The sequence below is a fragment of the Loxodonta africana genome, chromosome 24 (assembly GCF_030014295.1).
Source record: "Loxodonta africana isolate mLoxAfr1 chromosome 24, mLoxAfr1.hap2, whole genome shotgun sequence".
NCBI classification, from domain to species: Eukaryota; Metazoa; Chordata; class Mammalia; order Proboscidea; family Elephantidae; genus Loxodonta; species Loxodonta africana.
This window is the reverse complement of record NC_087365.1, coordinates 35,419,842-35,443,255: the sequence shown is the minus strand read 5'-3', so window position 1 is coordinate 35,443,255 and position 23,414 is coordinate 35,419,842. Positions and strand designations below refer to the sequence as shown.

The following is a 23,414-nucleotide window of genomic DNA, read 5'->3' as shown; positions in this document are numbered from 1 at the left end:
CTGTCCCGCATTTCTCTCCCCCTGCTCTTCACGCCATGCTCACTCTCCTCAAGGTATACCCCTGCCTGTCAGGATCCCCTTGGAAGTGTAGAGCCCAGAATGAAGTCAAGTAACACATTTTTGGGGGTGGACAGAGGAAAAATGGAGATATTTTGGGAGGGAAGAAGCAAGACAGAGATCCAAGGAAGAGGGACCTGTTCCATTCTCTCACAGTGACCATCTGACCCTGGACAACTCCAGTGGGTAGCTCCCTCCTTCCACCTTCCTCTCACCAAGCAGTTTAACAAACAGCAAGACAACCTTCAGGATCCCCGTTTTCCAGAGAAATCTAGTGAGTTCACAGGGGTGAGCACCAGATCCAGAGCACCTGGCAAAACAGGTTATGTGTGAGGCCTGGCAGATGGGGGAGGGCCGGACACTAGATTTAAGATCATGGGCTGCCCTCCCCACCGCAGCAGTGAGCAGCTGACGTTATTTCTGCCTTTCATCCCAATTCGCAGCAGGGAGGCCGGGACACGGCAGGAGTCCAGGGTTAGGGGGAGAATGGGCAGCACAGGAGACCTTTGACACTCCAGAGATAGAAGGAAACAAAGCTTGCCGGAGCCAGATACCATGAACTCTAACGTGAGGAAGCACCGTGCTCTGCAGGTGAAGGCAAGAGGCTTCTGTAGATTCACGGGACCACACAGCCTCACAGGATTGCCAGTTAGTCCAGGTGAGCGGCCCCACTCTGTTCTGCCTTCAGTCTGGCAGCTGTGACTCAGTGTTGGCTTTGTCCACTGTGTTCATTCTGCATTTTCAGCCCCCGTTTCAGCAGGGGATGGATTCTCGGTCAAGCCAAAGTCTGATTAGCTGGAGAGACCAACATGTCACAGTGCCCTGGGAATATTAAATAATATTTACAAGGGGGTGACGCTGGGAAAATAATTACTGGTGGTAAGAGGCAATCAATGGCAGGGAACTCCTCCACTGCTCAAGTGGTGAGAAATTAGGCAGGGGGAGGCCCAGAGCAGTGAGGGTTTGTCACAGGGACGGCAGAAGGGGTTGGAAAGTCGCTACCTCTGCTGATTTTGCTAATAGGATAAGCCAGCCTTGCAAATAACAGCCAGACCCCAGGAGGCCTACATTTGAGGGGTTTTAAAACCAGGCCAGGTCCTGTCAATAGCTTCACTTTGAGATGTGTTAGAACTGGAAGGGAGCTGAGAGATCAGCAATGCCACTGGTCCGGCAGGTTGAAGGCTCTTGCCTTCCAAAAATACTGCAAGTATTAAGTAATACTTAATTTGTTTTCACAGTTTTTATTCATTATAGACACGCAGAGGACTGCCAGCTGGGACAAGGAGAAGACCTGGAGACTTGTTACTCCAGCCCCAAACAAGAGACCTGTCAGCCCAGCTATATTATCCTGTATAAACACATATTTTCTCTTCTGAAAAAAACTTAAAATAGCACAAGGGTTCACTTTTAAGTACCTGGAAGAGCCTGGAGAATCTATGTCAGAATCTCTGAATCCAAGTCAGCTAGGAGACTGAGGCCCAAAGAACGTTAAGTAGCTTGCCCAAGGCCACACCGCAGGCTGCCAGCTGGGCCAAGACAAGATGTGGAGCAGGGTCAAGGGGAAGGCTGCCCTGGACAGGCAAGGGCAGGGCGGGAGTAAATCTTGGTAGTGGAATGCAGTGCCTGAGAGTGGGCCAATAAACTTGAGCTTGAATCTTGTCCTCAATACTTAACCAGCTACGTGACCTTTGCAAAATGATTTAAGCTCTCTAAGCTCATTTTGTCATCAGTAAAATGGGGACAATAGTACTTACCACATATGATTGTTGTGAGGGTTAAGTGAATTAACAGCACTTAGTAAACAGTAAAAAAAAAAAAAAAAAAAAAAATTTTTTTTTTAGTAAATAGTACCTACTTTTCTTTAACCCCCTGGTTTAAGTGTGTGTGCTGCGGGGACAGGGGTGTCCGTGTAGAAGGCTGACGAGTTTGGGGAACAAAGTCACGTGATCCAACTTCCAGGTGCTGCCCTGAAAATGCCAGGGGGAGACAAATTCTGTGCCAGTGGGGCCCTGGGTACTTCTTGCAATACTGTCACTTCTAGGTAATGTTTCTCAAAATTCAGTGTGCTTCAGAACCCAGGCCCTATCCATTCACCTCTACATCCCTGCAGGGCGAGACTTGGGAATCTGCACTTTTAAAAAGTCGAGATATAATTCACATACCGCAACACTCACCGCTTTAAAGTGTACACATCAGTGGTTTCCGGTGCATCCACACGCTTGCACAACCATCACCACTATCTAATGCCAGAACATTTTCATTACCCCAAAAAGAAACCCCACACCCATTAGCAATGCCCATTTCACAATCCCCTTCCCCTGGCAACACTAATCTGCTTTCTCTCTGTGGAGTCGCCTATTCTGCACATTTCATATAAGTGGACTCATACACTAGGTGGCCTTTTGCGTCTGGCTTCTTTCGCTTAGCGCAGTGTTTTAAGGTTCATCTATGTTGTAGTGTGTATCAGTACTTCATTCCTTTGGAATCTGCCCTTTCACAAACTCCCCAGGTAGGTCAGGTCAGTGGGCCTTGGGGAAGAACAGCAGACTCACACAGTGTGAAACTGCCGGTTATTATGAAGACACAGGGCCTCACTCCTTTCTGGTGCTCCCCGTCTTAGCTGCCTGTGGGTAACATGAGGCACTGCTGGCTGCTGGCCTCCTCAGGAACGCTGGGCTGGGCTGGGCTAAACAGGGTCTCCTGGGCACTCAGTAGGGAGATGTGAGTCTATGGACAGTGTCCTGGCTGCTCCTGGAAGCGGGCAGATTGACTGCAAGAGAGACTCACACAGGGGATTTTGTCTAAACTCAAATACTTTAATGTACATCATGCCCTTTAGGAAAAAACACTGCCAAGGAAACAAGTGGAACCAAAAGTCTCAACCAGCAGGGATTCTCATTCGAAAACCTGGTGTGACCCCCAGTCTTGAGAAAGAATAACACGGGGCCTCAGATCCATACTACAGCGGTTTGAGGTCAGGGTGGCAGGGCTAGTGTGCCTGTCTAGAGACATAACTCCACCCATACAGCATGATGGGCAGGCCCTCGGACTCGCAGGAGACAGATGCATAGATCACTCCAATGGCTGGCAGTTCCACATCAGGGCTGAGAAGATTTAGGCTGACCAGGTCATCTCCAGAGTACTGAAGAAAGGACGCAAAACTTCAGCAGGGTCTCAAGCCTGCGCACAGCAAGAACTTTTCTTTTTGCTGCTGGACGTATAGGTCATGAGAAACAGTCTTGGTAGCTCTGCTGAGGAAGAGGGCTATACGGAGGTTTGTCAAGTCTCACTTTGCGGTCCAAGGCCTCAGAATGGAATAGAAGGGAGGTATGTGGCAGCAGCAAGGCCCCTGATCCAGATACCACACTAATCTTGGGAGATTACCCCCTGGGGCCTCTGGCCCAGAGAATGGGATTTAGTTGGAGAAAGCTAGAGCTGACCACTTGTCATACTCAACTGTCTTCTGTGTTACTATCTCCCCAATCTAGGGCTCCTGAGGGGTGACATACCAACACATTCTGTGATATACCCTCATTCAACAAGGGGCAGGCAGAAATTCTGGCTCATCTTCCCATTACCCTCTGTTTATCTTAAAAGTCACCAAATGACAGCTCAGACCCCCTGGGCAGTCCAGAGCTTCTTGCTTTCTAACCATCCTATGGAATAAGTAATCAGCTCTCTTCGGCTTTTGCTTCAATCTCTTCTCGTTCAGAAGGAAACTCGGTCAGGTTAGCACCAATGCCAGGCTGATGGGGAATGTGCCTTCGGGATGAGTACAGCCTCTTTTGCACTGAAGGAACTTATTTATTGGTGAAGGAGGGAACTCTGGCTCCATCTTAGTAGATCCTGGTAGGATCCCTGCCCTGGCAGGTCCCAGGATAGGAAGGGGTAAGTGGACAGGCCAGGACTGCAGCCATGTGAGAAGTGGCTGAGAGTGTTTCCAGAGTTAGCCAGTCTCCATGCCCTCAGGGAGCTCCACCACCACTGGGGCACAGTCCTCGGGCTCCGCATCAAAGTCCCACCGGAACTTCTTGGTCAGGTGAGCTTGGAACTTTTCAGCCTTCTGCCTCAGGGTGGCATTCACAGCAACACTGCAGGCTGAGGAAAAGAAAACCTACAGAGAACAGAGGACAAGTCACTCCTGAGAACACAGAGGGGGCCAAGAAGGCTGTGGAAATTTCCTCATGGTGTTCATCTCACTGGGGCGGGTAGATCAGCTGCTGCTGGCATGGGCCCAGGGCACCTGCTATGCTCCCCCCAAACCAAGAAAAGAGGTCCAAACCCAGCTGAAAAGCTGGGGCAGGACTAGAATGGAAAATTACCATCCTGGGCAGAGATGTCTCCACTGAGAGTAAGGCTACTGGGGCTACCACTCTGGTCCTGCCCTCTGGGGATCTACCAGGGCACAGGGGCAGTAACTCAGAGGAAGAGGTAGTAGCCGCCACCAGCTGGTACTAAGAAAGCCTTAGGGCTTATAAGTCTCTGGAACCCATAAAGTCCCAGGCCCCAAGCCAATGAGGCTGAATTGTGGCTCTAATCTTTGAAACAGGCCACAGACTGCCAGTTTGCGGGTTCTCTCCCCTTAAAAGTTGCCTTCATTGTTCTTTTGAATTCAGTTTCTTCTAATACAAAAATAGGCAGGGGGGAGGGGGGCAAGAATGGCAATTTTCTCTACCTTTGAAACCCCCATTCCAGTTTGTCCTAGATCCTGTTGTTGTTAGGTGCGGTCAAGTCGGTTCTGACTCATAGCGACCCTATGTACAACAGAACAAAACACTGCCCGGTCCTGCGCCATTCTCATTATCATTGTTATGCTTGAGCCCACTGCTGCAGTCACTGGGTCACTCCATTTTGTGGAGGGACTTTCTCTTTTTCTCTGACCCTCTAAAAATAATAACAAACCCACTATTCCTTATACTACTTTACTGTTTTCAAAGAAGTTCCTTAGAGTATCCCACTGGGAAGATACACTAGAATATCTCTTTTTAAAGAACTGAGACTGACAGGAATTAAACGATTGGATCAAAACGATGCAGAAAGGAAGTATGGTTTTTCTCAGACTTCTCATCTGTTACCAAGAACCACTCGATCCACACAGGAGCAGGAAGGGAGAACATCCTTATGCCACGGCAGGCCCTCAGTCCACCGTGGAATGATCCTGGAGTCTAAGAGACCTGACCTGACAAAGGCAACAGGCTCACTCTGAGGCTGATTCCATGGACAACACCCCCGCCACCTTCTTCTCCGATATCTTTCTATTAGCAGAAAGAGTGAGGCTCATTCTCAGTGGTCTTCATTGGGAGCCATTTTGTTGGAGGAGTAGCTGGGGCAGAGCGGGAGGTACAGAATTTGGCTTCATTAACTTGGAAACTGATTAAATGCAGGAGCAAGAAGCGTAGCCGTAACAAAATGTCAGATCAATAACTAATTAGAAGGGCTGTGTGACCTTGGTGGCAAAAAGGCAATGGGGAGAGCCGGTGGCCTGTTTGTAGGCAGCTAACGGAGCCTGCCCAAGTGTGCTGAATCTGGAGCATAGCTGAACTCAGGGGAGGGGCCTGTTACGGGAAGCAGAGAAGCCTTGGTCTCAAACAGCATTAGCTCTGGAGGCCCTGCACACCCATGGGTCTGTCCCCAGAGGCATTAGTGGGCTGACTTAGCACAAGTGTCTTCCTGTTACCCTCCTTACACAGTAAATTATACTACACTCTACACAGTCCTTCCTCTCCAGCCACATTGAGTAGTGACCCAGACATGCTCTACTGTCCCCTTCAGTGCCTCTATGCACACATGCTTTGCCCTCTTCTTATAACACCCTTCCATCCTCTGCTTTCTCCTCCTTCACCTAGGTAACTAGGTAGAAGAGGTGCTCCTCTGTGCTCCCTCAGCACCCAAGGCTACCTCAATCATAGCCTCAATCTCACAAACAGTCCATTTACCAGTGATCTCTCCCGAAAGACCGGGATCAACTCCAAAGCAGTGACTCTTTCTTACCTGCATTTCACTCTCCTGGCACAGAGTCTGATGGTTAAAAAGCACTTATTAGATGTTTAATGACTGAAAGAATGAAGACCACAGATTCTATGAAAATTCATTTTTGGTTCACTTTTGCACAGCGCCTGGCAAAAAGTAGTTGCTCAATAACTACATGATGGTGTTGGACAGAATATGGGACTTATTTACCAGGCCTCTGAAATGCCACCAGCTCACAAGCTGCATCCTTGTGACAAGCCTCTTATAAAAGCCCAAGCTGAAATGAACTGCTCCAACCTCTGTGTACCCCTAGCACTGTGACTGAGCCCCTTAAGGCACTGATTATCCCATGCTTCCCGCACAGGGACCCGGCGAGTAGGGAAAGCATCTTGATTGTCGATGTATCCCACACAGCTGATCTCCTACGGCCTGGCACTGAGTGAGGGCCCATACGATGCTCACTGAGTAGATATGAATGAGACAGAAGGACTGACCTGTATTTGGCAATGGCCAGCAGGGGGAGGCTGCAACAAGCTGGGCTTACACTCATCACCCATCCTCCCCACCTCACCTGCAAACACTGCCTGGGAGTAAAATGAACTAAGGCAGGTACGACAGAAGCCTCTGTCTAAAAAACAAGGCTTCTCATTTGAAAAATGCTTCATACTTTTTAGAGCACTTACTGATTTAATCTTTACTACAAACCAGGTAGGTGGAAGGACAGGGCATTATGGATCTGATCATACAGCTGAGGACATGCTGGGCGTGCCACACCAGGTGGCCACAAATGCCGAGTGAGATCCAGTCCAAGTAGAGAAATCTTATGCCCCTTTTTTCTATCAAGAGAACCTTCTTTTTGTGTTGACATAGACTTAATACATTCTAGTTACTGTGGGGGTTCAAAGGGCTTGGTGGCCAGGTGCTTCTGGAACTGTCCCTGCTGCAAGCCTCAGAGACACAGGGTTGACTTTAAAAACAAAAAAAAAAAAACAAAAAAAACCCAACTTTATTGAGGTATAATTTACATAAAACTAAATTTCCTCGTTTCAATTGAATTTGTTCATTTTGACAAATGTACATACCCATGCAACCACCACCATAATCCAAGATATATATACCTATATATCTGATAATATTTTTTTTGGGTATACAGGTCTATGAATTTTAAGGACTTACATAACCATCACCACAATCAGGAGACTGAATAGTTTCATCACCCAAAAAAATTCCCTTATGTTGCCCTGTAGTCAGTCAAACCCTATCCTTATTCCTACCCTTGGCATCTATGGATCTAGTTTCCACTCTATAGTTTTACAAACTCAATATTTTAAAAAATTCCTCGCAATTCAGAAAAGAAGCTATTCAGATAGTACCTAGATTTCAAGCAATAATTTACTTGGATTCTCTTGATTTCAGATTAATGTTATACCTTCTTCAGAAAACTTAATAATGATCTGGTCATTTTATTTACTAAAGCGAAATCAATTTAACACTTTTTAACACCGAGAAATGAATTATCATAACATCAGCAGATGAATCCTGAATATTTTAAAAATACTTTTATAAACCAGAGACTACATCAGCCTGAGACCAGAAGAACTAGATGGTGCCCAGCTATAACCGATGACTGCCCTGACAGGGAACACAACAGAGAACCCCTGAGGGAGCAGGAGACCAGTGGGATGCAGATGCCAAATTCTTGTAAAAAGACCAGACTTAACGGTCTGACTGAGACTAGAAGGACCCCGGTGGGCATGGCCCCCAGACCTTCTGTTGGCCCAGGACAGGAACCATTCCCAAAGCATATTCTTCAGACAGGGATTGGACTGGACAATGGGTTGGAGAGGGATACTGGTGAGGAGTGAGCTTCCTGGATCAGGTGGACACTTGAGACTATGTTGGCATCTCCTCCCTGGAGGGGAGATGAGAGCGTAGAGGGGGTTAGAAGCTGGCGAAATGGACACGAAAAGAAAGAGTGGAGGGAGGGAGTGGTCTGTCTCATTAGGGGGAGAGCAATTAGGAGTATGTAGCAAGGTGTATGTAAGCTTTTGTGTGAGAGATTGACTTACTTTGTAAACTTTCACTTAAAGCACAATAAAAATTAAAAAAAAAATTTTTTTTTTAAGATGTTAACATTTTGCAAACAACTACACTGGTCTAAAACAAAAAGCATACCCACTGAGTATTTTTCAAGTACAAAAAAAATTATTAATACTTTAACCATTAAGTCTGTATATTATTTAAACTGAAGATTAATCATAAGTGTGAAGGCTTTTTTTTTTTTTGTAACCCAAGTTAAATAAATTGAGTTTAGTCAGGTCAGCTTGAGAAATTCAAAATATCAAGGTAGATAGCTAGGTCACTATTTTATCCTTTTTCTTTTTGACTAGACCAACAAGATGAAATTTTCTCGTTTTTCAATTCCCAAATGATTATCAACTTAGAATGAACCTAACCAGAGGTAGAACATTTTATTTCTATTTGCAGAAGAAGAAATGGTATTAGAAACAAGACTATCACTTCACAGGGATGACCAGGAAAGTGAAAAGCACTAGGAACTATCTCTTCTGAGGCTGGTTTAAAGAATTTGGGATGTTTTGCCAAGGGCTCTAATCATACGGTAGCCCACCACAGCCTTTATAATTCAAAGCTCAGCCTTGCCACCCACTAGCTCTGTAATCTTGGGCAAAATTATGTGACCACTCTGATCCTGTGCCTCACCTGTAAAGTAGGATTATATACCTAAGAACTTCTCGCATTGTTGTGAGGGCTAAATGAGGCAATGTACAGCAAGTGCACAAAAGTGACAACGGATGGCGGGAGGTGTAGCAATAAGTAGGTAAAATTTATCACAGCTGATGTTATATTTAAATACCATACAGATCATTGTCAGAGTCAATGGTTTCCCTAAAGAGTTAAAGATAGACACTAGCATGTAAAATACTGGCAAGAAATGAAGCTCGAAATCATACATGGCCTACTGTGACAAAATGATTTAAAAAAGAAAAAAAAAATTTCTGTGACTATACGCCTAAATGCTACATGCACTCAGAAATAAGAATCCTTACTTTGTACATAACGCATTTTCTAACACACCATTAAATTCAGATTATCCTTTCAGTGGTTTTAAACAAATTATGATGACTTAGGTTGCTTTAGGGGAGAAAAAAAACTATTTTTGTAAAACAAGTAATTTTTATTCAAGGTAAATCCAAGGGATTTGTAAAAACCAGCGGCATCTATTCAAAAGGGGTTCACGTGGGAAAGCTGAAAAAAATTAATGGCAGAGGCCATTAATGGGGCTGTCTTTAAGTGCTTACACATACAAACATTGGTCCCTCTCCATGGGTGAGTAGCCATTTAAGCTCCTAAGTAAGAAAGCAAGCCAATTCCACTTACTTGACTACATGGGGGGAGAGCAGGCAGCTGGCTGAGGAAGGCTTTTACGGACTGATTCATTCACTCGCAAACACTCTGAGTGAGCACCTCCGTATGTGAGATCGGATTTTCACTGCCAAGATGGGACCAACGTGACTCTCCATTAAAATAAAGAAGTTTTGTAACATCCTTTTCCACATTATGCCTATTAAAATCCCAGTCATCTCTCAAGCTCATGGTCAAGTGCGCCCTTCACATAAAGCCACTGTTGACCCTCTAGTCCCTCAAATCTCAACCCCAGTCAGAATGAAACACTCCCTCTTTGGTGCTCCTAATTAATGCCTTTTGATCAGACTTCACTGTTCAAACCCATCGGATTAGGGCCATCCATTTACTCCGCCACAGGAATTATGTGCTCCATCCACCTAAAAGCACACAATAACACAAACTGAAATACATGTCGGGCCTTGTACTAGGTGCTGAAAATAACCAGCTGAACAAAAAATAGGTCTTGTTTAAAGGAGTGCAGGGCTCAGTGAGGGAGTCAACAGACAATATTTTAATTTCAGCAAGCACAATCCATGCAATGTAAAAGTGGTAAGTACAAGGTACGCTACTAGGATGGAAAGGAAAGAGAGGTTAGGGATGGCTTCACAGACAGTGGTGCCTTGAGGGCATCTTGTAGGATGAGTGAGTACATACCAGGCAGAGGGAAAATTAAGTTCAGTCAAGAAGACATGAAACAGCATGGCACATCTGCAAACTTGCAAGGAGGCCACTGTCACTGGAGTTCATGGAGGAAAACAGGAAAAGAAAGGAGAAGCTGAAGAACCAGACAGGAGCCAGATCAGAATGGGCCTTGTGACCTATGTTTGGAAGGTTAATTTTCTAGGCAATGAGGAGTCACAGAAAATCCCCAGAGAAAGACGGTCAAAGCGGCATTTAGAGCAGCCCTGCAGGTGGCAGTGTGGAAGGTGGAGGGATCAACGGGGTAAGCATGGAGGCTGAGAGACAGTTACAAGTCTGACACACTTGGAGGTAGTCTAGATAAGGCTAAAAGGCCTGGGCCAGGGAAGTGGTATTAAGGGTAGAGAGTACCACAGAAGGGAATCAGTAAAAAGGCTGTTATCAGAATTGGTAAAAATGCCTTCTAAAACACTATTCACTATCTGGCATTATTTGGTTAATTCATTTGTTTACTTTCCCACCCAAATATGAGCTCTAAGCCAGGGACTCTGTCTTGTTTACAACTATATTCCCAGTCCTAGAACAGAGCCTTGTATACAACGGGTGTTCAGTAAATACCTACTAAATCAATGAACAAATCCCTTGACAGCCGGAAGCCTGGCTAACTGATAAATGTATTCAATAACGCTTTCCGCAGTATGTTGTATATAAAGGAGGTTCAAAACCATGTGATGATGTATTTTCTTCAATGCACTTGTTTTGTTTTTTTCCAAACAACTGCATCAAATTACCTTGGTGAAAAGTTCAAAGACAGAATTTTTCCAACCATCAGCTTTGTATACCCCACCTGGGCATCTAGGTAGGAATCCAGCTGGGATCTTTCTGCTTCATAAATCATTGCTGGCAACAAAGTCTTGGCAATTAGAGTTCACATGTCAGATGTGCTGACAAATGGGTGGGACAGCCAGTGCAGTGCAGTGAATTACTTAATAAGGCTCAATAGCTCCCACCAAACAGCTGGATGAGACTGTGCAAATGAGGTGCTTGTGGCTCGCCAAGGGGATTGATTGGCTAGCTTGTTAACAAAGTAAATAAGCTGTGTGGCATCTTTCTAGGGGTGGGACCATGTAAATAAGGTGTATGGAACCCTAACGAGGGGATTGGTCAGTTTTGCCATCCTGCTAGGCTTCAAGCAAGCCATCCCAGAGGTGGAAAGGGAGGATCTCACTACCACCAAGAAAGAAGTGCCAGGAGTGGACTGCATCCTTTGGACCAGGGATTCCTGCACTGAGATGCTCCTGTAACCAGTGGACTGAGAGAAAGAGCTGCAACATCGAAGACGGCAAGAAGCAGTGACAGAGAAACAGTGGCAGCAGAGGCAGCAGACTGGCAAAAGATGGTGCAGCAGACTTCCCAGCTCATGGGGCAAGAAAACTGAGTGCCTTTGGCCAGGAGGCTTGCTGGCAGAGTAGCGTACCTCTGGGCACTTGGTAGAGCTAGGCTTGCTGACCCAAGGAGCTACAGCTCCTTCTTCCTTGTGAAGTTAGAGGAGGTCAGATGCCCCTGCCACCCCATTTTTACAGCCAGCAACACAGCACGGGTTCCCATGTTGGTACAACAGCATGAACTACATCAGGAGGGCAGCGCATCATTCCCGGGGGTTGCAGCCTCCCCACAAGGCTCTACAACCCACAACCCAGTAACTCTGGGGGAAGATTTTTCCCTCAGAGGACAGACAAAGGGATTTAATGTCTCTGTTATAGTAAAAGCCAATAAAAGGACAGTTTTATAACTCTTCTGAAGTGGAATACACCAGGCTGAAGCCATCAGCTTGACTGACTCAGCCCCCTGGTCTGTACCAGTATTCCAACTGCCAGAGTTTTAAGTTAGCTGCCTACTCACAAGGATTCTGCCAACAATAGGCTGGTTTTAGAAGTGTGTCCTGTACCTCCGAGAAGACAGGCCCCTGATGGTGTCTCCACTAAGGTCAATCAAGAATCTTCTTCGCGGCGGACCCACATGGCATTTAGTACATAAGGACAAAAGCACAGGCAGTAAACCAAGACTCAGGCCTGGGTATAAATTCTGACTCTGCCACTTAACAGCTGTGTGACCATAAGTAAATGAGTTAACCTTTCTGAGTTTCAATTTTCTCATTTGTAAAATGGGAATAATCCTCCCTGCCTTACACAGTTCCAAAGAGACAAAATGAGGGAACCCACATAACATGATAAATGTAGTGCCTAATACCCAACAGGCACTATGTGGCCGTTTGTTCCCTTCCTTAGCCTGGGTGGGAGTGGGTGGTTAGTGAAGAGCCACCTTGTGTGGAGCAGGCCCCATGGGGATCTCACACAGGGTGAGAAAGTGTGGAAACTGACAGCTTGCAGCCTTTGCCTCTTCTATACTTGACAAAGTTACAAAATGTGAGTGGCAGAGGCTGTCCCAAGTTCATAAAGGAGGCTAATCTGTTTGCAAAGGGAGGAAATAGCACAGGATGAAGATTGTAAATTGTTTGAAGCTTCTTCCCTAATTACCACTCATAATGAAAATTTAATTGCCAAGTTAAAAGCAAATTTTACTTTTTCTGTCAGAGAATCTCTGCAGAAACTGGCACATTTTGTTTGAACAGGAAATCAAAGTTACTTTAATGCTTAAATGAGATCTAAGGAGCTGCAGATGTTTCACTGGGAATAACAAGCTTCAAAACTCTGCCCTACTGGGTTGCTGCTACTTGTGACTACAGGGTAAAAAACCAAAACCTGTTTTGAGGGAGTAACTCAAAGGGGTGGAGGTGATTCAAATCCCAAGTACTCCAGTGCTAGGCACTCTTGGGGCAGGGTGGGGAGAAGGTGGTATAGAGAGTCTCTGGCGTCAAGGAGCCTACAATCACGCAAGAAGATAGAACAGAAACTGAAACCAGGAAACCTCTGGGTCTTGGAAGAACAGCCAGAAACCAATAGGTAACTTTCTTGAGGGTCCTTTCAAACACCCCTGCATAATTTGGAGCCTCATGGGTGCCAGTCGAAGGCTGCTCACCTGCAAGGTGCTGGTAAGGAAGTTGTTCTGGGAGACAATGTCCACAAAGAAGTCGGGGGGGATCTCACCGAGCTGGTGGTACAGAACAGAGATGAGGTTGACGTAGAGGCTGTGCTGCTTCACCATGGCTGCTTCTGACCGGCACAGGAGGTTTAGGAGCTGCTTCCAGTGCTCAAATGCCTCATACACGTTGCCCAACAGGAAGCATACAAAAGCAAACTGGAGTTCACCTGAAAGGCACAGAGAGGAGAAATGATCCTGGGGGAGAAGAGCACCAGCTGATTCAACACTGAGGTCACTACGGCACGTGTCTACCTTATGCTGTTCACAAGGCCATCAGTTCCACTGGCCCTCAGCAACAAGTGGCCTTTTATCCTTGTCACTCCTGCAGAACCTAGCACAGGGTTTTGCACCTAGCAGGCATTCAATAAATGTTTACTGAACTGCAATAAATTCAAGCCATAGGAGACCAAACCGTGGCTTTGGGTTTCTGTAAAATCAGAATGCAAGAGGTATACTTAGTCTTTGCCTGGCATTTTAAAAGTGTACAAAATGCATCCATGGATATTATGTGAGTGGATCCCAAAACTGGCTGCCTATCATAATTACTAAGAGAGCTGGCTAAAAACAATACTGCCCAAGCCTCATCCCCAGAGACTCTGGCTGCGGACGGATGATACTGCCTCAGTATCTGTAGCTCTACAAAGCTCCCCAGGGGATTCTGAAGCAGAGCGTCTCCATCAGGGTCAGGGAAATGCTGCATTCCATTGTGTAATCCTCAGCCCAGCTCCATGAAGTGGTCAGGAAACATGGTATTTACCTCATTTTATAGATGAGGTGAAGGGACTTTCCCAAGGTCACGCATATAATGCTGTGGCAATGTGAACAATGGAAAGATAAAACAGATTCCCTATTGGGTGAAAACAGTTCGAGAGCCTCCCAGAACAGGAAAATTCATGAGTACTTGTTCCATCAGTTAACCTGCCAGCCAGATTATTTTACCTTGTTTAATCACAAGACTCCATGATTTAATCTCTAAGAAGCTTGGTGACTAACAGCATGGGTTCCAGAGCCAGGATGCAGGGTTCAAATTCCAGCTCCAACATTTAGCAGCGGTGTGACCTTGGGCAAGTTATTTAATGTTTATGCCTCGATTTCTTTATTTGAAGGTCGCAGTCAAGATTAAATGAATCAATGCAGCACACGTAAAGCATCTAGAATAATGCCTGGCATACAGAACACTCAAGTGTTGTTGTTAGGTGCCATCGAGTCAGTTCCAACTCAGCGACCCCCCGTAAAACAGAACGAAACATCGCCCAGTCTTGCGCCATGCCCACAATCGTTGCTGTGTTTGAGCCCATTGTTGCAGGCACTGTGTCAATCTACCTCATTGAGGGTCTTGCTCCTTTTCACTGACCCTCTACTTTACTAAACATGATGTCCTTCTCTTGGGACTGGAGCACATGAGACAAAGTCTTGCCATCCTCGCTTCTATGGAGCATTATGGCTGTACTTCTTCCAAGACAGATTTGTTCATTCTTCTGGCAGTCCATGGTATATTCAATATTCCTCACCAGCATCATAATTCAAAGGCGTCAATGCTTCTTTGGTCTTCCTTAGTCACTGTTCAGCTTTTACATGCATATGAAGCAACCAAAAATACCATGGCTTGGGTCAGGCACATCTTAGTCCTCAAAGTTGACATCTTTCCTTTTTAAGACTTTAAAAAGGTCTTTTGCAGCAGATCACTCAATAAATATTAGTTATTATTCCCACATTTCTACTAGACACCTGTATCAAACAGAGACCTGAAGATCCAGAAGCCATTTTCTTTAGGCAAGCAACTAGTTCCCTGGTTGCCCCAGGCAATGTTTCGTTCTGTTGTACATAGCATTGCTATGTTGGTGGTCAGAGTTGTTCTCCCTGGCTTCAAAGGTGGCTGTAAATTCAATGACGGTTTCTGTGGTATACATATATGTAAGCCATAAAAAAAAAAAAAACAGATGTGCTCAACACCAAATACCTCTTAAAATGCATCACATTTAATCTCTGTCACCTCCAGAGACGTAGAAAAACTAGTTCCCTGTTCCTAGGCTTGATTTGTATGAATAAGCTGCCTTGTCTAAACATTGTGGATGTTTGATCACTATTTTCAAAATACAGTCAAACTTTCTTTGTATTAAAGAGGCACCTTTGCTTCTTCGGTTGGCTTTGCCTGGTTAGTTTGTGAAACTAAATATTGGCTTACTCCCTGAATTTAGGGCATTTATTTAAATTCATGCATTTCTGGCCTAGTCTAAAATTAAATGATGAGATCAGAAATAATTTCAAAGCTATGTCATGTAGATTCAAAGTTATCCCTGTAACAAACCTTTTCACAAGATATACTCTGAAGAACTGAAATATTTAAGAGGCAGAAAACTAGATTTCTACTCATTTTTAAGTCAGAATTTCAAGTGTTATTATGAAATGAAAATGCTGTGGAATGCATTAAGGTGTACCCGCTAAAATGTCCCTTTTTATCACCCAGGTCAATGATAATAAAAGGCCCTGCACAGCAGTTAAGCAATGCAGCTGCTAACCAAAAGGTTGGCAGTTCAAATCCACCAGCTGCTCCTTGGAAACCCTATGGGGCAGTTCTACTCTGTCCTCTGGGGTCGCTATGGGTCAAAATCGACTCGACAGCAACGGGTGTATTTAAATCTCTCACCAGTGTTCCAGCAGGAAAATATGCAAGTTACCTGGACAATATGTAAAAGAAAAAAATACAAATAGTTATAAAAGATGTGAAGACTGTTTGCTGTCTCTAGTAATCTAAGAAACATAAATTCAAACAAGATGGCATTTTTCAACCATTCAGTTGGAAGAAAACCAAAAACCCAAATCTACTGCTGTCAAGTCAATTCCTACTCATAGCAACCCTATAAGACAAAGTAGAACTGCCCCACAGGGTTTCCAAGGCTGTAAACCTTTATGGAAGCAGACTGCCACATCTTTCTCCCGAGGAGTGGCTGGTGGGTTCGAACCGCCGACCTTTCAGTTAGCAGCCATGTACCTTAATTACTGCACCACCAATGTTAAATCACCATGCCCAAAGCCGTCAAAGGTGATGGCCACAGGCTCCTACCTGCTGGAGAGGATAAAACATGCACGTTCTGTTCCAATACTTCTAACCTTAAACGTGTGCATAAGCACACGTGAGACGGTCCTTAGGTGGTATTTATAATAGGGAAAAACAGGAACATCTTAAAGGCCCCTCAACAGAGGACTGGTTCAATAAACGGTGGAACGCTAAGTGACCACTGAAACAGAACTACTGATTCGGTGGCATGGAAAAATGTTTCTCTTAAAGCTGATAGGAAAATACATAATCTTATTTTTGTAAAAAAGCATACATACACACAAACATATATAATTGAATAAAAAAAGGGCACAAAGAAATGCATGGAAATAAAGAAAAATACACAAACATATATAGAAAAGGATAGAAAGTAAAGACAACAAAGTGTAAAAATGGTTATTTCTAGGTGGTGGTACTTGGAGTGATTTTTGTTTTTCTTCTATGATGAACATATATATATATTTTTCTTTTAAATAAGGAAAACAAAGCCAACAATAAAAAGTATAACAATTTAAAGAAATCACTGTCCTGGTCTAAGCCAGTGGAGAGACAACATTGTGAAAAGAGTCAGAAGCAAACTGAGGAGGCAGGCAGGAAGCCACTAGAAAAACAGGTCTGGTCTGGGAACTAGGAGCCCTGGGCTCTGGTCTCAGTTTGGCCACTCAGTTGGCCAAATCCTTTCCCTCTCTGAACCTCAATCCGTAAAATGATGGCCTGGGCCACATTAGTGGTTCCTAAACACAGGATTGCCTGAGGTTCACATAGGGTGCTTGTTTATTATATCTAACAATCGACAGATTGATAGCTAGAGCCCTACTCCAGATCTCTTGAATCAGTCTCCTGGGGTAAGATTTGGGCACCTGTACCTTTAACAAGTGTACTGGGAGAAGGCTGCCGAGTCAGGTTTTCAAACCACTGGACTGGGTAGCCCAAGATTCTATAACCCCTATCCTAAAATCTCATGGCCCACCCCCAAAGGGCCTTGCTCCTTCTCACCAAGCACATCCTGGGGGCTGCTGGGGAACTGCTTGCTGAGCACTGTCTCCAAGGCATAGCTCAGGTCCATGCTGTGCCTGGTTATCTCTGCCGGTGTGGCACCATCAGGGAACATCTGTGTAGGCAGCTCTGAGAATCGGATCTCCGTGCCAGCTCTGGGCTTCATCTCAGGTAGTCGAGCCAGGCCCTCCTGGTAGCTTTTGCACTCAGTGCCATACTGGGGTAGATTCTGTCCTACCCGGTCCTTGGTATGCTTCATGGAGAGCACAGGCAGCACGTCTGAGAAGGCACAGATCTGCCGGCTCTCAGGCTGCAGCTTCTCCACCGTGGCCTCACTGATGAAGTTGGTGAGGGAAATCCACTTCTTGAGCGTGGCATATGGGTATGGTCCCAGGAACTGGTCCAGCTCCTGGAGGTTGGCCCTCATGGCCTCCACCTCAGCCTCTGGGGCTGGAGACAGATCCACCTCTTCCTCGACTGCGTTCCAACGCAGGACTGTCAGCCCCCGCTGCTGCAGGCTAAGGAAGAAGCCCATACGAGGACCCACGTCCTTGGGATTGGCCTTATCCACAGAGCTGTAGTGGAGGAAGTGGATGCCTGGTGGGATCATCTTCACGCCCCGGAACTTGGGCCCCACCTCCCAGGAGTTGTAGTCAATGCCAAACTCTGTCCCCTTGGGCATGTTCAGGATAATCACAGTGGCCCCTTCAAAGAAGAGGCGCTTGGCAAGCTCAGGATCCATCTGCATGGCAGCCATGAGGCCAGTGGTGGGTGCCCAAAAGGAAAATCTTTCTTCCTTGTCTTCCAGAACAGCTGAAAAAGAAAGAAATCAGCGTTAAATACAACTTGGGGAAGGAAGCTGCATTTGCCAAGCAGTCTCTGTGCCAGACATTGAAGCAGATCCCTGACATAATAATCTCCTGTAATCCTCACCACAATCCCGCAGGCCAGAATCATGAGTCCCATTTGACAGATGAGAAAAGGAGGCTCAGAGAGAAGAGGCTTTTTGTGTTTTGGTTAAATGAGCAAGAACACTCACTTCACAGCTAGAAAGACATAGGTCAAAGAGAAGTGATATACTCATGGTCGCACAAGGATCCCAATTAGAACCTGCGTGGCCTGCCCTCCAGGCCAGTGTTCTTCTCCCTGCTCACTCCTAAGATCAACTCTCAGAGCTCTCTCTCACAACAGGGGCTGTTCCAAACTAGAACTCCGCCTAAAACCTATTGCTGGAGAGTCCCAGGAAAGTTGGAAAGGCTGATTAAATCAAGCACATACCCAGTTTTCCACAAACCTCTGGGAAGGCCCAGAAATTGATAGAAGGTTAACAATGAAGACACTATGTAAAGTGGGTACACAGCATCTAAAATCCACAAAAGGTTTGAGGAGTGGACAACTTTTCAATCACAAACTCCCCCTTCTCCTTTTACTCATTTTTAAAAAAAAAAAACCCTAAAGTCCAGGGAGTGAAACATCTTCCCAAAAGGACCAGTCAGTGGCAGCTCTGGATTACTTGTCCAGAATGGATTCAAGTGGTGAGGCTAGCCTAGGATCAATGTTCACAAGAAAGAGGGCTTAGAACGCTTATATTATCTACCTTTGAACTACCCACAAGGACATATTGATAAAACCTCTGTAAGCTCCAGCATGAGCTAATTTAAACCAAACAATTATCTAACCATCTAGTCCCAAGACACCTATCTATTCAACAAATGTTCACTGAGCGCTGCACTGTACCAGGATCTTTGCTGAACACTAAAAGGAAACATCCACAGAGTAAGACAGTCACTGCCCTCGAGGTACTTAAAATTTAGCTGGATGTATAACCAAGATCCTAAAATTTCAAACAGAACAAGCTGCCTGTTTAATCCTGTTTACTCTTTTTCCCCCTTAAAACAAACAAAACAAAATACAGTGGGGAAAAGAAGACCAACTCTTTTCCACAAACATCAAGGGCATATCCTACCTTCTTAATTCAAAACCCACTACAAATAACTCTCTCTAAATCTGCCTATTTTTCAAACTGCAGCTCACAACCCATTAAGGGGTTATGATAACAATTTAGAGCGTCCCAACCAACATTTTCTTTTAATGAAAAGAACAGAATAAAAAAAAAGATCAGCATTCATCAAAAGTAGTGAGAAGTACTTGTTTTCTGAAGTTCCGTGTGTGTGTGTGTACACTTGGTTGCAACATAAAATTTATGTTACTGTAGGTCACAATCAAAAAAGTTTGAAAGTGACTGTTCTAAATAATTTGCATCTTCATTTTTCTATCCCCTACCCTTTTATAAAAGGCACTTAATAAATATTTGTTGAATGAACATATAGCTCACTTAGAAAAACTGCTGATCAATTAATTACCCATTTCACCTTGTGACATCTGTGTGTTCCTCCTTGATAATGACAATTTCTTTCATTCTAATTCCACCAGCCTGTAACTCTCCATATCTGCAGCAGCCAGCACATGGCCTGGCACAGAGGAGGTGCTGGGAAAGGTTCACTGAATATGCACAGAACTCTACAGCCTACCAATCAATCTCACTGACAGCCCTGTGAGCTCCTCTCAGCCCTGGAACACAGAAAATCATTTCTATTCACTTCCCTCCACCAGCTCCCTCATCACCACTAAGCCACCATCATCTCTCACCCTGAGAGTGCTCGCCCCTTCAATCCATTTTCCATACAACACCCTGAGTGACCTTTTCAAAATGCCAATCTGATCATATCACCACCCACATTTAAAACCCTCGGAGTGGCTTCCCAAGCAGTTCTTGGGAAAGCGAAATTCTCAGCATGAACTACAAAGCCTTCACACTCTGGCTCCTGGCAACCTCCCCAGCTTCCTTTCATACCACGTTCCCCTCAAGCTCTCTGTTCCAGCTACACTGGCCTCTTTCAGGCTCTCAAACAAGAGAGCAAAATGCTCTTCCCTCTCCTCTTTTCGGATCTCAGCTCTATAATCACCTCCTCAGTAAAGACCTCCGTGACCCCGCGGCTAGGTCAGGTATCCTGTGACAGACACTCAGGGCACCTCTACCTCTCCATTTCACTTCTCACGGTTGTTTGATAGAGCGCTGTCACTCCTACGAGTCCTTTTGTTCCCTGTATCCCTAGCACACATCAGACGCTTGATAAAAGTTTAATAAAACTATGATCTCTATTTTGCAGACAAAAAACCAGGGCTCGGTGCGGGGAACAACCTTTCCCGAAGTCACACACAGAGCCGGGCAGAGCCAGGCCAGGCGCAGTCAAGATCTCCGGCCCCCGAACTCTAAAGCCAGGAGGAAAGCGGAGCTAACCCGTGCGCCCCAGGAAGCCCTGGCGGACCGCGTCTCTAAAGACGGCTACTCAGGTAAAAAGACCTCGGAGACCCCAGCGTCCCACAGCCCGGGAGGCTGCCGCCCCGGAGAGGTGGGCTTAGTTCAGGGCACTCCGCGGTCCCCGGGTCGGGAAGAGGGGATGCCCCGCGCCCGCAGACAACGAAAGCAGAGGAAGGAAAAGAAGCCAGGAAGCCGCACTCACCAGCTCCCGCCTCGCCCCAAGCTCACGCACCGCGGAAGCGCACCGGAAGTTCGCTCGCTTCGGTGACGGACCGGAGCAACGGAGAAAGCGGCCCGGTGGAGTTCTCGGTGATGGAAGAAGGGTGCCTGCTTGCAGGTTCCGCCCCACCAAATGTTTTTTGCTACTCTTAGCTACTCGTTTTTCTTCCTAAATTGTAGATTAAGAACTTTCACTAAACTGTGCATTTTATATCCCCCTCCCAAAACGCACCAGCCATAGTCCCTGGTTCTCAAGAAGTCAAGGTCGTTGAAGCGGGGTCATGGTCATGGTTGCCCAGTAGTCACAGGGGTGCTCAGTCACAGTCCTAGTTAGCCGATCTGTGGTCCTGGTCAGCCAGTCTTTCTCCGAGTCACAGCGTCACAGCTGGCCTGTTACCACCCAATCTCAGTTACCATCCACACTCAGGCCTAAAGGAGAGCCTCAGAAACCCAGCTTCCAGCCCAAGGAAAACCAGTCTCAGCAGTTGGAGAAATCACCCAGTCAGTCCCTCCAGCCATAATCACCCAGCGTCCTCTGGCAGCACAGGCCTAGTCTGATATCTCAGGCAGGCTATCAAGGTGTCCTGAGGGAGGTTACCTGCCTGTCTTGTTCTCCATTGTTTTCCTGAGGCTTAGCACAGAGCCACGAAGGCTCAGCTGGGTACATATATTATGTATTTAATTAATAATAACAGTAATTTGGTGTTAATAAATGGCTTCCATTTGTGGGCCTAGCCCTCTGCTAGGTGGCTGCATCATTCAGGGATCTACCAGAGAAACAGAGCCAGTAGGAGATATACATTAAGAAATTTACTGGGAGAAATTTGCTTCTCCTGTTGTGAGGACTGGCTAGGCTAAATCTGAAATCTGTAGGGCAGGCCATCATGAAGAGCAGGCTATCAGCAAGGGCAGGGTGGAACCCTCTGGCACATGCCAAAGATGCCATCCACAGGCTGGATTTCTTCTTCAGGGAAGCCTCAGCTCTGTTTTTAAGGCCTTTCAACTGATTGTCTCAAGCCTGCCTGATTATCTAGGATAATCTCCCTTACTTAAAGTGAACTGATTATGGACTCCGATCACATTTACCAAATAACTTCACGACAACGCCTAGATTAGTATTTGATTGAATAACTGGGGCCTGTAGCCTAGCCAAGTTTACACATCACAAAAAACCCATCACAGTGGTGTACATATATTATCTAATCCCTACAACCATCCTGGGAAGTCGATCTTATCCCTGTAACTCAGACTTTATCCACTGTAACACATATGCAATCGAGTTGGCTTGAGCCAAACTTGTTCTCACCCTATATCCACCTTGAAATCAGTTTTAGCACACTATTGCATCCCACAAAGCCCAAATATGACTTCAAAGCGTGGAAAAATGTCAGTTTTACTTGCAATTTCAGGGAAAGTTGAAGAATCCCACACAGCAAAATGTCCCCTTCATTCTCCTATCAATATATTTACTCTTTCCTGAGAGTTTCCCTAGAGCAGCTAGCTACGTTGTGCACTATTTTCTCCCCACTCCCACCCACCCATCTACTTTTTCTAGGTTTCCGCTTCCTCCTCAAAAATTCATCTGCTCAGAGTAAAATAAACTTGAACCAAACAGCATTCAACAAAGCCCACAACCACCCACTCTAGCATACCACAGGGAACAGGGTGTATGTGTGGGGCAGAGTATTGCCCAGTTCATCCCACTGCTCAGATATTATTTCTAATCCCTACACTACCCTGTTGTTGTTAGGTGTCACTGAGTGGATTTTAACTCATAGGGACTCCATGTGACAGAGCAGAACTGCCCCATAGGGTTTTCTAGGCTGTAATCTTTATGGGAAGGAACCCTGGTGGCACAATGATTAAGTGCTCAGCTGCTAACCAAAAGGTTGGCAGTCCAAACTCACCCAGCGGCTTTTCAGGAGAAAGACCTGGTGATCTGCTTCTGTAAGATTACAGCCAAGAAAACCTTAGGGGAGCAGTTCTACTCTGTCACATGGAGTCACTATGAGTCAGAATCAACTCGATGGCATCTAACAACAACAATCTTTATCCTAGTAAGTCAGTGTTAGTAGTCCCAATTTACAGAAGAGAAAAATGAGGTTCAGAGAGGTTACAAAGCTACGATGCAAGCCAAGGTTTGACTAGCTGTTCTTGTCTCGGTGCTGCTGCTCCTTCGCTTACCTGTCGCGCTTTCTTAGTGACAGCTGGCCACACCAATCTGTCTCAGTCAAAATCCATCCCTTAGTGGGTGGAAGACTAGACTGAGCCCTGCAGCCATGGTTAATCACCATGAGCTGCTGCAGGATTAACCAGAGACAGCCTCCATCAGTCACAGTCATGGTATCAATCTCAGCCTGTCATGTCAGTTCCATTTCCCGCATGAAGAAGCTTAGCTCCCTTCCTTCACACACAGCTCCCAGTCTTAGACACTGAATTATGTGATCTGGTATCAAAGCTCTCTGTTCCAGGTGGGCTCAGCATCTTCTCAGAAACTCCAGGGTACTCAACACTGAAGCTGTAGACAGTGACCTCAGAATCCCACCCTGTGGGGAGCATGTCCATCTAGATAGATCACGGTTTCTCAACCTCAGCACTATTGACATTTGGGGCCACATAATTCCT

The 23,414-nt window shown here is 45.7% G+C and overlaps 1 protein-coding gene across 3 annotated transcripts; it reads right to left on the bottom strand.

Annotated features, from left to right (window-relative positions):
* Positions 1 to 1,910: 1,910 nt before the first annotated feature.
* Positions 1,911 to 20,856, bottom strand: AAR2 (AAR2 splicing factor). Of its 3 annotated transcripts, none has more exons than XM_003411530.4 (4): positions 20,773 to 20,856; positions 17,249 to 18,061; positions 13,132 to 13,361; positions 1,911 to 4,171 (listed from the first exon to the last, which is right to left on the bottom strand). In XM_003411530.4, exons 2-4 carry the CDS (start codon positions 18,003 to 18,005, stop codon positions 4,004 to 4,006), a joined length of 1,155 nt encoding a protein of 384 aa, XP_003411578.1. In that variant the 5' UTR covers positions 18,006 to 18,061; positions 20,773 to 20,856; the 3' UTR covers positions 1,911 to 4,003. The 3 variants fall into 3 exon arrangements, 2 of the variants coding, with proteins under 2 accessions (XP_003411578.1, XP_023405976.1); XR_010319261.1 differs by lacking the exons at positions 1,911 to 4,171; positions 20,773 to 20,856 and adding exons at positions 14,134 to 15,091; positions 19,621 to 20,444 and having other exon boundaries at positions 13,250 to 13,361; XM_023550208.2 differs by lacking the exons at positions 1,911 to 4,171; positions 20,773 to 20,856 and adding an exon at positions 5,363 to 9,830.
* Between the last annotated feature and the right edge of the window lie 2,558 nt (positions 20,857 to 23,414).

Excerpts from the sequence above, each read along its gene's own strand:
- AAR2 (XM_003411530.4), bottom strand. The coding sequence starts at position 18,005 with ATGGCTGCCATGCAGATGGATCCTGAGCTTGCCAAGCGCCTCTTCTTT. Across the intron at positions 13,362-17,248 it reads CAGCCCCCAGGATGTGCTTG|GTGAACTCCAGTTTGCTTTT; the intron begins GTGAGAAGGAGC and ends TGTGCCTTTCAG. Across the intron at positions 4,172-13,131 it reads TCCTTACCAGCACCTTGCAG|GTTTTCTTTTCCTCAGCCTG; the intron begins GTGAGCAGCCTT and ends TGTTCTCTGTAG.